Source organism: Leopardus geoffroyi, chromosome B1 (genome assembly GCF_018350155.1).
Source record: "Leopardus geoffroyi isolate Oge1 chromosome B1, O.geoffroyi_Oge1_pat1.0, whole genome shotgun sequence".
NCBI lineage: Eukaryota > Metazoa > Chordata > Mammalia > Carnivora > Felidae > Leopardus > Leopardus geoffroyi.
The window spans coordinates 27,838,441-27,850,802 of record NC_059327.1 but is presented as its reverse complement, the minus strand read 5'-3'; the positions used below and the strand labels follow the sequence as shown (position 1 = coordinate 27,850,802).

The window sequence follows — 12,362 nt, the reverse complement described above, 5'->3', positions numbered from 1 at the left end:
CCTTATGGTTCAAAAATTTCTAAAAAACAGAATAAATGTATATACATACACACACACAAGATTTTAGAAAAGACTATAACAGAACTATTGTTTTTCTGACTTCACAATCAGCACTACTAACAAAATCGGTTTCCTCTCACCACATAAACATTCCATAAATATGATTCCCTTCTCTTCTGCCACTTTTCTTCCCTGGGCTCTAATGGGTCAATCTTAACACCACACCTTGCTTAATTCTAGGCTAAGAGCCTTTTCTTTCATACTTATTCTTCACTTGTGTAGAAAGCTTACTTCTGGACTTAGAAGCCCAAATCAAGTCTTCTCTTTTGCCAAGGAAGGTTTCTTGCAAGTGCTCCAATTCTCTCCTTCCTTCTTTGAACTCCTGTTACACTGCTGTACCACAGTCATGTGTCTCATTCTGTTCCCAAACTGCTTCACGGGCTTTAGTTAAGTCCTTCCCAATTAAACCATAAATTCCTTGAGAGCAGATACCGTATCTTATTCACCTATCACTATAATCTTGAATTAGGGATCTAAATCTCCTTAGATTAGGGATCTAAATTTCCTCCTGCATCTGACATTTAAGAATGATACACTCATCCTGGAGAAAGTCATAATTGGGTAGTATTTAAATTATTGCATAGAAAGGTCAGGTTTTAATTCTAAGAGGAAAAGGCTCCCTTTTTATCTATCCATTAAAAACAATTAAGGGGCGCCTGGGTGGCTCAGTTGGTTAAGTGTGGGACTTTGGCTCAGGTAATGATCTGGGGTAGTGAGTTCGAGCCCCGCATCAGGCTCTGTGCTGACAGCTCAGAGCCTGGAGCCTGTTTCAGATTCTGTGTCTCCCTCTCTCTCTGACCCTCCCCTGTTCATGCTCTGTCTCTGTCTCAAAAATAAATAAACGTAAAAAAAAAAAAATTAAAAACAAAAACAATTAAGAACTTAAAACCAGGGGCACCTGGGTGGCTCAGATGGTTAAGCATCCAACTTCAGCTCAGGTCACGATCTCACAGTCTGTGAGTTGGAGCCCCGCGTCGGGCTCTGTGCTGACAGGTCAGAGTCTGGAACCTGCTTCAGATTCTGTCTCCCCCTCTCTCTATCCCTCCCCTGGCTCATGCTCTGTCTCAAAAATAAATAAAAACATTTAAAAAAAAAAAAAAGAAAAGAGGGGCGCCTGGGTGGCTCAGTCAGTTGAGCGTCCGAATTCAGCTCAGGTCATGATCTTGCAGTCTGTGAGTTTGAGCCCCGCATCAGGCTCTGTGCTGAGAGCTCAGAGCCTAGAGCCTGCTTTGGATTCTGTGTCTCCCTCTCTCTCTCTGCTCCTCCCCTGCTCATGCTCTGTCTTTCTGTCAAAAATAAATAAACATTAAAAAAATTTTTTTAAAAATTTTAAACCATAAAATGATTTATAAAATATAAGAATTTGAGATCCCAAACTAGGTAACATTACTTAATTTAATCATGGTTTTACACAAATAACAGATTCAGTGGTTTCTAAGACTGTTTCTAAGTACTACCTTTTTGTCTTAATGTTCAATCCTAAATTAGAGGTCAATTTTGTTTCTTTCTAAAAACCAGGTTTCTGGGGCCCCGGGGTGGATCAGTCAGTTAAGCATCTGATTCTTGGTTTCAGCTCAGGTCATGATCTCACAGTTTCATGAGTTCGATCCCTGCATCGAAGCTCCATGCTGCTTGGGATTCTCGATCTCTCCCTTTCTCTCTGCCCCTCCCCCCCACTCACACTGTCTCTGTCACTCTCAAAACAAACAAAAAAAAATTAAAAACCAGGTTTCTTCTGCAAAGTTCAGAAAAGATGGCCCATGAAGTGTTTAACTACAAGGAAAAGGGAGCACCATTTCTCTAAATAGAAATTATTTAGAAGTTTCACCTCTGAGGTTAAAGCACATTCAAGTTTTAAACGTGAGGTTCTTCGATAAGAGATGGCAAATGTCAAGTTTAACCCACCCCTTTCCCTCCACAGATGCTTGCCAAGCACACACTCCTCAAACACTCCTAGATGCTTGTTACTTCACCACCTTAGTTAGATCTATCTCTCCTCTCTCCACAGGTAGAATGGACATACTACTGACCATCTTTAAGGCATTTTCAGAGGAATATAGAAAGCATGAAAGAACTAATCAAGTACTGTTAAATCCCTGACAGACACTATTATACAGTACTTCGTTATCTCCATTTCCGATTTTCAGTAATACTAAACTCACAATCCTGAACTGCTTCTCTCATGCTCTCAGGGCACTATATGTTCAAGAAAACCAAAAGGGAGGCTATTAAGAGCTCCAAAAAATATAATTGGAAAGCTAATCTTCCGGAGAATAGGTCACATAATTCGGTGTTTCTTACATATGCCTGATCGCAAGAAAGCCCAGACTGTTGGTCAGAAAACTGATCTTACCTCCTGAAATTCTGATTCAGGCTTAGGAGCCTGAATTTTTAACAAGCAACAGATGATTTTCCTGATCGGACATATTTGGGAAACATAATATAACACATCACCAAATCCACAGGAAGGTTTTCTAGTTTTAAAAGAACATACAAACGACATTCAATTATACTTACTCCCAACTGAGATGAGGTTGTGGCCCCTGAAAGCTTCTCACTGCCAAATGCCATAGGGCCTGTTGCGAAGGCATTGCTTGATCTTGGAGCAGAGGTTTTTGAGCCAGACCCAGAGTGAATTTCACACAGGCAGAGAAGAATCAGACCCTTTTGTCTGAGAAACAGATTTGCAATTATATTTTATGAGGTACTCCTGCATTTATTTAGGAGGAAATCACTCAAGCTGTGCTTAAACTAGTGACACAATGAAGTTTTACTATGATCCTTTATTGAAAATATTGAGAGTAATTCTCCTGAGACACTCCCTAAATTTCTGAGATGTCAAAAGTTTGCGGGTGTTTTAAGTAGCCTGAGAAGCAGATCAACGAGCCAATAGGCAAGGAGTGATTAATGAGAACTTACTACTTGTAAGAAGTGGTAAATCAGTATTCAAATTTGTCACATAGAAATTTGTTAAAATGTAGACTGATTCAGCAGATCTAGAGTGGGGCCTGAGATTCTACATTTCTAGCTAGCTGCCAGGTCCACAGACCACGCTAGAAAATTTCTACGGGAAGGATCACCAAAACTTAAATGTGCCTAAGGATGACAGGGACAACACGGTTACTTAAAACGAAGATCCTTGGTCTTCATTCCTGGATATTCTGATTAAGAAAGAACAAGACCTTGGAGGCTGCAATCTTAGCAAGGGCTTTAGAGTATACTGCTATAGGCAGTGCATAGAACCCACACTGAGAAATACTACTAGAAAAGTCACAAAGATTAGTAAAGTTTGGAATCTCTTACAGGATAGGGGAAAAAAGAGATCTGTGCCAAACAGCCATGCTTCAAAGACAGTACGAGATACTTAAGAACAGTACTCATAATTTTCCCTAAAAGTTGTAAGACACTGACATTTTGGAGAGGAAGAGATTTTAAAGTTTTAATTAACGAACAGTAACTATTAAGTATGAAAAGGACAATTTCTATATAAAAAGCTAAGTATCCCTCATATGATACAAACAAATGCCAGGAGCCAACGTCATGCAGTCTGATACAACAAATGATGGTTTGATGCTAAAAGCTATTTGTCCTGATGTATGTCCCACAGTAAATACTATAAACATCCTGTTGATTGGCAGAAATAGGAGGCACAAAAACTATTTGGCATCTTTACCCAGCATCATCACAGAAGTCAAAGATGACAGAATACAGGAACTATACAGAAAGAAATGAAAAAACATGTTTCTATGCACTAACAGAAAAAAAGAAAATTCTTGTGAGCAGAGGTGGGGAGAGCTAATAAATTTAGATGCCAACAGTCCTGTTCATCTAGTATCTGGACAAAATGCCAGTGATGAATATGTACTCTAACCTAGCAACTCCCTATCTCTTCTCTGCATGATAGCTAGTATTTTGTTTACTATGGTTTGGATGCCTGTCAATGGTAATACCCAGTTACAATCATGTCCGCACATCAAACATGAATTAGTCATTCTGTCCTGCTTTCCCGTCGGCTGGACTTGACGGACCTTAGTTTCTTGGCCACCTCTGAATAGAGGTAACAGGCCTCTGTGGAACACCCATACTTTTCAGCTAAGCACTGACGAGTGTACAATACATTCTAATCATCACCTTCCTCTTAAGTTCAACCTATAGTGAGTTAGCAGAAATGTAACCTTCTTGAGGCAACTCACAAAAGGGGAAGGTAGAGCACTACAATGTACACCTAAAATTAATGTAACACTTTGGGGCACCTGGGTGGCTCAGTCGGTTGTGTCTGACCTTGGCTCAGATCTCACGGTTTTTGAGTTCAAGCCCCGCATCAGGCTCTGTGCTAACAACTCGGAGCCTGAAGCCTGCTTCAGATTCTGTGTCTCCTCTCTCTACCCCTCCCATGCTCATGCTCTGCTCTCTCAATAATGAATAAACATTAAAATAAGTAAATAAATAAAATGTAACACTGTATGTTAACTATACTGGAATTAAAATTAAAAAAAAAAAAGACTAAGGTAGAGTGATATGAAGGAAAAAGCACTGAGAAGGAATTATAAGTTCTATATGCTAGTACCAATAACCTTTGACCACTGCTTCGTTCCTGAAAGTTGCTGAGCAGAGACGTAACATCTGAGAAAGTTAGAAATACTATAACTAAAACAATGATGAAAAAGAAACATGGAACAACTCTATAGTGGTTCCAGATTAATGACCATTCCCAAATCAACACTGCACCCAGCAAACCATTCTGCAGTCCCCAGAACACAGGAGAGATTTGTAGTATTAACTAACAATTTGACTTTTAAAAACAAAAGGGTGTGGGGCAGCTGGGTGGCTTAGCTGGTTAACTGTCCAACTCTTGGTTTAGGCTCAGGTCATGATCTCAGGTTTCACGAGTTTGAGCCCCGCATCAGTCTCCTTGCTGATAGTGTAAAGCCTTCAGAGCTCTCTCTTTGCCCCTCCCCCATGCACGAGTTCTCTCTCAAAAGATGAACTTTTTGCTCCTCCTCTGGCTGCCCTCAGCACGTGTGCCCATTGGCTCTGTTATGGCGACCCACAGCCCCAGCGTCGTGATTAGTGATGATGAACCAGGTTATGACCTAGATTTATTTTGTATACCTCATCATTACGCTGAGGGTTTGGGAAAGGTGTTTATTTCTCATGGACTAGTTATGGACAGGACTGAGCGTGGTGCCCGAGACATGTTGAAGGAGATGGGTGGCCATCACATCGTAGCCCTCTGTGTGCTCAAGGGGGGCTATAAATTCTTTGCTGACCTGCTGGATTATATCAAAGCACACAACAGAAATAATGATGGATCCATTCCTAGGACTGTAGATTTCATCAGACTGAAGAGCTACTATAATGACCCGTCAACAGGGGACATAAAAGTAATTGGTGGAGATGATCTCTCAACGTTAACTGGAAAGAATGTCTTGATTGTTGAGGATATAATTGATACTGGCAAAACAATGCAAACCTTCCTTGCTCTCCATGGTCAAGCAGCATAATCCAAAGATGGTCAAGGTTGCAAGCTTGCTGGTGAAGAGGACACCTCGAAAAGTGTTGGCTATAAACCAGACATTGTTGGATTTGAAATCCCAGACAAGTTTGTCATAGGATATGCCCTTGACTACAATGAATACTTCAGGGACTCGAATCACATTTGTGTCATTAGTGAAACTGGAAAAGCAAAATACAAAGCCTAAGATGAGATTTCAAGTTGAGTTTGGAAGCACCTGGAGTCCCCTTGGAATCACCAGTCCCATGTTCTAGTTCTGTGGCCAGCTGCCCAGTAGAGCTTTTTGCATGTATCTCCTAAGGATTTTATCTGTTTTGTATTTTAGAAATGTCAGTTGCTGCATTCTGAAGTCTTTATTTGCACTATAAGCATATAGACTATCAGTTCCCTTTGAGTGGACTGTTTGACTTGTGAATGAAAAATCTCTTAAACCACACCACTATTGAATGAAAATAATGAAATTGTATCTGTAAGAAACATTTAAAGAGAAGATATATTAGTTTTTTAATTGGTATTTTAATTTTTATACATTCAGGAAAGAACAGAAGTGACTGAATATTGGTAATCATACTACTGTGTATTTAGAAGAGGAAGAAACAGTTTTCCTATCAGTGACAGCTTCTAAGGTATTGTTGTGTTGGATAAACCATATGTCCTGGAATTATTTTACTGTTTCAATAGTATCAACTGTATTTTCTCACTTGTTCAGATGATTTCTGGTGAATCTTTGTCAACAGTTCTTTTAAATACAAATCAGCAAATTCCAGAAAACTTTACCACATTTTGAATTGTTCAGTGTAAAACTCCTTACAATAAAGGCTGTCTCTTTAAAAAATAAATAAATAAATGAACTTTTAAAAATTAAAATAATACGGGCACCTGGGTGGCTCAGTTGGTTAACTGACTCTTGATTTCAACTCAGGTCATGATTGAGCCCTGGGTCAGGCTCTATGCTGAAGGCGCAGAGCTTGCTTGGGATTCATATTCATTCTCTCTCTCTCTCTCTCTCTCCCCGCCCCCCCTCAAAATAAAAATAAATATTAAACAGTTTAAAAACAAGTGGGCTAAATATCTCCAGAAATAAAATTAGACCCCAAAAGCCACAGAAATCCCCAGTCTCTCACTTGTTCTTCATTCTCATCATATACATCCATCATCAACAGACTGTTTCTTGTTGGGACACTTTTGTAAAATGGAAGTTTTCCCTGAGAAAAGACACTAGCCTCATTCACACCTCCAGAGAGCCTGAAATAATGGGAACTATTTCCAAAGAGAAAACTGTTTGGGGGAGGGGGAGATAATAATCTACATCTATCAGAATCTTAACTTAGTTCCTGCACAAGGCATTCTTGCTTTGCTTGACAACCTTCACACAACCTATACCAAAAACACCCACTAAATAATGAAAGACATTTCCGTCTTGCCTAATCAATAAAACCCCAGGAGTACAGACCCTGTGTCAGTGGCAGAATACCTGATCTACATCATTTTATAAGTGAGGTTTATCAGATAGAAGGTTAGGAAAGTATGAAAAAGAAATCTCCTGAGGCTTAAGGCACTGGGACGGCAGGTGTAAATCTAAAGACTTCAGGAGCCCAAGCCAGTGAAACGTGTTGTGGCCTGCCTACTTCTGTTACAGAACAGGTTATGAGAAAAACCTGCTATGTTATAGGCACCCAGGGCCTGTTCAAGACCCCAACATTTCTTTTGGCATGCAAGTGATTATTCTACCTCCAGGGCTTTTAAAACACTCTACTTTTAAACAAATATTAAAATGCTGGCTAGTTACCATACTTATTGATGTTTTCTACTCATTTTAATATATGCAGTAGGGTTTTTGCTAAAGAAATACACCTGCCTTTCATCAGGGAGTATCATAAAAGGCTAAGGAAAAATAACTTCACTCCAAAGTTTTTCTATTTTTAAATGAAATGTTTTCCTTCAGTTTAAGAAAACATTTTTACTGCTTTCAGGCAATGAGAAACCAAATCAAACCATAAGTGACAGACCAATTAATAGCTACACTTACCCATGTTGTTACGGAAGGCCATGCCAGCCAGCATTTATAACTCCTGTTATTTTTTCATAGTACTGCAGTTCTGGAAATATTATGCAGAATTTTATGCGATGACTTCTATAATCCAAGTACCACAAATCCCAAGGCAGGAACTGGGACTGAAGATCTCAGCTGGGTGGAAAGAAACTACCAAAAGCTACCATTCACTGGCCACCTGGGACTTCCCAGCCAACATCACAGGTATGGGCATGGGGTTCTGCTCACTCTCTAGCCCCTACCTGCAGTGGCCACCCACAGTGTCTGTCCTACCTTCCTCCTCAAAGTCTAGTTCTGGGTGTTAAGGAATAAAAGCAAACAGAGTTTGTAACCATCCAGAGTTGTAACCATCCAGAGTTGCCACCAGACTAAGATAAGGATACCTGGAAGAGAACATTAATCCCAAAGTTGTCCATCTATAAATTCATTTCATGCTGAACTGTTTAATTATTATTTCTTAGGAACTACCATACAAGGGATTGAATATTCTACCTCCAGGGCTTTTAAAGCAGTGTATTTTTAAACAAATATTAAAACACTGACTAGTCCTCATACTTCCTGATTGTAAAGTGACTAGATAGAACAATCTAAATTTTGTAATTTTAACCCATTCTCCTACCCATTGTTTTAAGAGGAAAGTTATTTGGGAGAAGGAAACCATGCCTTAATTTATTTTGATGTGGCAACCTGCTTTCCATCTGCGTCTCTTGTAATACCTCCATTTGTTTAAAAGCAAGATAAACTGTTCTTTAACAAGGTTTGGAGCCCTGCTTCTAAACAGGACATCCTAGTTGACTTAGAGTGTAACTAAATGTAAATTGTAATTTTTCATGATTTTCTGTTGAAACCAAATTCTGCCCATAAAACCGTATACTCTGGTCCTGAAGGAGTTCTTTCTAAAACAATGGAAAAGTACTAAAGAGACTATCAGAGAAGCACAAACTCCCTAGAATCTGGCCTCCTCGTCACATCTGAATAATTCTGCTCCTCCCTGAGGCCCAGTTTCTCCCTATGTGGGGTGGAGGCAACAATGCTTGCTTCTGTCTCCTGAGAGGAAGTGGTGTGTGAAGAGGACAGACTTGATGGCCTACTAAGGGCCACAGGGCGAAAGGGGACATTATTCAAGTTGCTTCAAGATATCAGAACATATTCTTAGCCCCACAGGAAGGACCAAGTCAGATAATATCACGTTAGAGGTTTCCTATTTTAACTAAAAACTCAAGTTTAAAAATGCTACAAAGTTTGTCTTTCGCATTTTCCTTTCTCTTTATTTCTTTGATTCTTGATCAGGCTCAAAAAATTTAAGGAAAAGATGCCAGAATGGTAAACTATTCAAAAGCCTGATAATGTGGAATTAGCACTGCTCTAGAAACCATTTTTCCCTGGCAAAAGTCACTTGTCATTCTTCTCCAGCATTACTAGCTGAATGAATATAAATACAATGTGCCATATCCCCAATTTCTGAGGAGATTTTTAAAAAATGTTTGTGTGTATGTGTACGTGCGTGTGTGTGCAAGAGAGAGAGAGAAACACGCATGCACAAGTGGAGGAGGGGCAGAGAGAGAGGGAGACAGAGGGTCCAAAGCAGGCTCCCCCTCTGTCAGTGGAGGGCCGGATGCAAAGCTTCACCAATGAGAATGAAACTCACCAATGCTTAACTAAGCCCCCAGGTGCCCCCCCACACCCCCCAGTTTCTAAGCCTAACTTCAACTCCAGAGAACACGCAGGAGGGATAATAGACAAGATAAACAATGGATAGAAAACCTATTCCTATGAGTATGGTCTCACAAAATTTTGATTAGACATGGAGAAGAAATGAAGAGTATATAGAGTTGTATACAATAGTTGCCAAACATTACAAGCATTTTATTACATGCATTTAATCTGAACTTCAACCAGATAAACTAGGTCTTCTCTGTGTCCCAGTTTTATACATGAGGAAACTGAGGCTCAGAAAGCTTAAGTAACTTGTAACAAACTATAAAGTGACAGAGCCAAGACTCGAACCTTAAACTTTCAAAATCTGACTCCTGAAGTCAAGAGGCCTGTATACCATTACACCTATTTCTACCCACTCTTGTCTATACTTTTCCAAATTCTTACCAATTTCTACCAGCCACCCCCTCTTCTTCAGCACTGCTGCTTCCATTTCAAATTCTATACTTGATAAGGTGCCTTGATGCCTTGACTTGAACTTGAAAGGCAACGTAGTAAAGAGGTGGAAGGAATAGAAAGGGAGCTGATTTTAAGACTAGTACTGAAAAGAGTAAGAGAGTTGATCCTCATGGCAATGGTAGGAAGAGCACAGGGGCCAAACCCTGGAAAGAAGTCACTTTGCAACCATCTTGTGGTGTTCCACCAAGAACGTTAGGCTGTACGTTATGCCGTGCAAAGCAGGACCTTCATACATGCTTAATACTATGGCATTAACACAGTATGCGAAAAACAGGTACAGGTTAACTAACTTCTGTTTCACTGACCTACACCACATTAGTTAAATCCTAGTGTTCTAATTAACAGAAAAGAATTATGCGAAAGTTATCTATAGCCAGAAGATAGATCCTTTTTTTAAAATGTTTCATTCTGAATTCAGCAGTGGACACTGTCATCGTAAACCATTTCAGTTGTTTCCTTATCTTGGCAGAACCGACTTACTTCTAACAGCATGTGTATGTGTTCTCACATACAATCTAGGAACACCAGAAGACTATGGCTTTCGGGCAAAAGGACAAAATGAATTAAGAGGCTTTTGAAATCTCCTGTTTATATCAGGGAGCGGTCTATAATTCATCATCTGGCAAAAAAATGTAATCACAAATGAAGTATGTGACACTTATATTAACAGCAATGTTTAAAATTTCCCTCAAATAAATGCTATATAACATTCTTTTTTAAATGAAGTAGACCTATATTGCAGATATAGAGTTGTCCACGATACACTGCTAAGTTAAAAACACCATCAGGTAAAATTTTGTATACTGACACAATGAAGTTCTAAAAGTATCTCAATGAAAGTCAGATGCAGGACTTTTATTTTTTAACCTTTAGGTTTTTTTTTTTTGTTTTTTTTGTTTTTTCCACCATGTATTTCTTAAGAATTAGGAAATCTCTCCATGTGTGACCAATTGGAAGGAAATTCTTCTGGGCTATCCAAGAGTTGCACTTTATGGATCCCAATGGTTGTAGAGTGGGTGAATCTTTTCTTATTTTGGTAAATATTGGTAACGATGACTATCCACAGTTAACTAAACACTGCATATAATATACACTTTAGTAAGAACTGCCTGTTTTCTCCAATATCTATTCTTCCTATTTCAGATTTTAGCTGGGCACACAATTTCTCCAACTCCCTTACTAGGATTATATTGCCAAGGTCTGACCAGTGATGTGATGTGCTGCCTGCAAGTTCTAAGTTGTGCCTACATAATGGGAGCATTTCTTCCCTCTTTGCTGTTGTCAAGACAATATGATGGTGGGAACTGGAGCAGCTATCTTAGACCATATGATGAAAGCTACCTGTTAAAAATGGCAGAACAACAATATAGAGTCCCTGTTGAATACAGACCCACATACCTACCATGAACCACTATTCTAGACTTTCAGGTGAGAGAAAAAGGTCTATTATGTTTAAGCCACATTTTGCTTTTTGTTGCTGCAGTCAATATTCTACTGCATGCATGTGTACATACATACCCCAGGAAGTTATTCTCAGGCTACAACTAAATATCATCCCTTTTTTAAACATAAGTTTATTAAGCTGAGGACTGAAAAATTAACCTAACTCTGCTAAATCTTTAAATAAAAAACAGAAAAAGCTGGGGAAACTGGGGAGCCTGGGTGGCTCAGTCAGTTGAGCATCTGACTTCGGCTCGGGTCATGATCTAGCAGTCCATGAGTTCAAGCCCTGAGTCGCATCGGGCTGTGCTGACAGCTCAGAGCCTGGCATGCTTCATTCACATTCTGTGTCTCCCTCTCTCTCTGACCCTCCCCTCCTTGCATGTTCTCTATCTCTCAAAAATAAACATAAGAAAAAAAAGAAAACAGAAGAATCTAAAATATCTTATTTTTTTAGTTAACCTCCTTGGTTTCTGAGTAGCTAGTTTGAAACAAAAATGCCTCCCCCTTATCAATTGCTGGCCTTGTTTCTTACTTGTGAAAGGAGTAAAAGATTGAAAATATTGGGAGACTGCTAAAAATAAAATGTACTAACTGACCTAATCTACCTCATGAATTAACCACAATGAAAGTTAAAGTAAACTAGAAGTTACTAAACACAACATAAAATCACGTTTAAAATTAATATACCACATTACTGTAAAATGAAACAGTAACACATTAGTTTATATTAAAAAAAAACAACAAGGTTTACTTCAAGCAAGTGGTCTTTGGCAATTGTGAACTATCCAAATTATGTTTAGTGTGTCATATTGGTATGTTTCAATTGATTTCACTGCCTCTTTAACAAAATCCTCACACAAATACATTTATAGAGAAACTGAAGAGGCATGGGCAGCTCAGTCAGTTAAGCGGCCAACTTCGGCACAGGTCATGATCTCACAGTTTGTGGGTTCAAGCCCCACATCAGGCTCTGTGCTCACAGCTTAGAGCCTGGATACTGCCTCAGATTCTATCTCCCTCTCTCTGCCCCTCCCTGGCTCATGATCTGTTTTCTGTCTCTCATAAGTAAATAAAAATGTTAGGAAGGAAGGAAGGAAGGAAGGAAGGAAGGAAGGA

The 12,362-nt window shown here is 39.3% G+C and overlaps 1 protein-coding gene and 1 pseudogene across 17 annotated transcripts in view; one reads left to right on the top strand and one right to left on the bottom strand.

The window, feature by feature from the left end:
- The window catches only part of RBPMS (RNA binding protein, mRNA processing factor), a 177,700-nt gene that overhangs the window by 114,896 nt on the left and 50,442 nt on the right, over positions 1-12,362 (bottom strand). The window contains exon 1 of one of the 17 annotated variants that reach the window (XM_045455880.1): positions 2,578-2,726. The exons of the other annotated variants lie outside the window; for them this stretch is intronic. Coding sequence (XP_045311836.1) covers positions 2,578-2,631 — 54 coding nt within the window. The 5' untranslated portion in view covers positions 2,632-2,726. Of the gene's footprint in view, positions 1-2,577; positions 2,727-12,362 lie in introns of those variants that run through there. 17 annotated transcript variants of the gene reach the window in all.
- Positions 3,376-5,940, top strand: LOC123586678 (annotated as a pseudogene).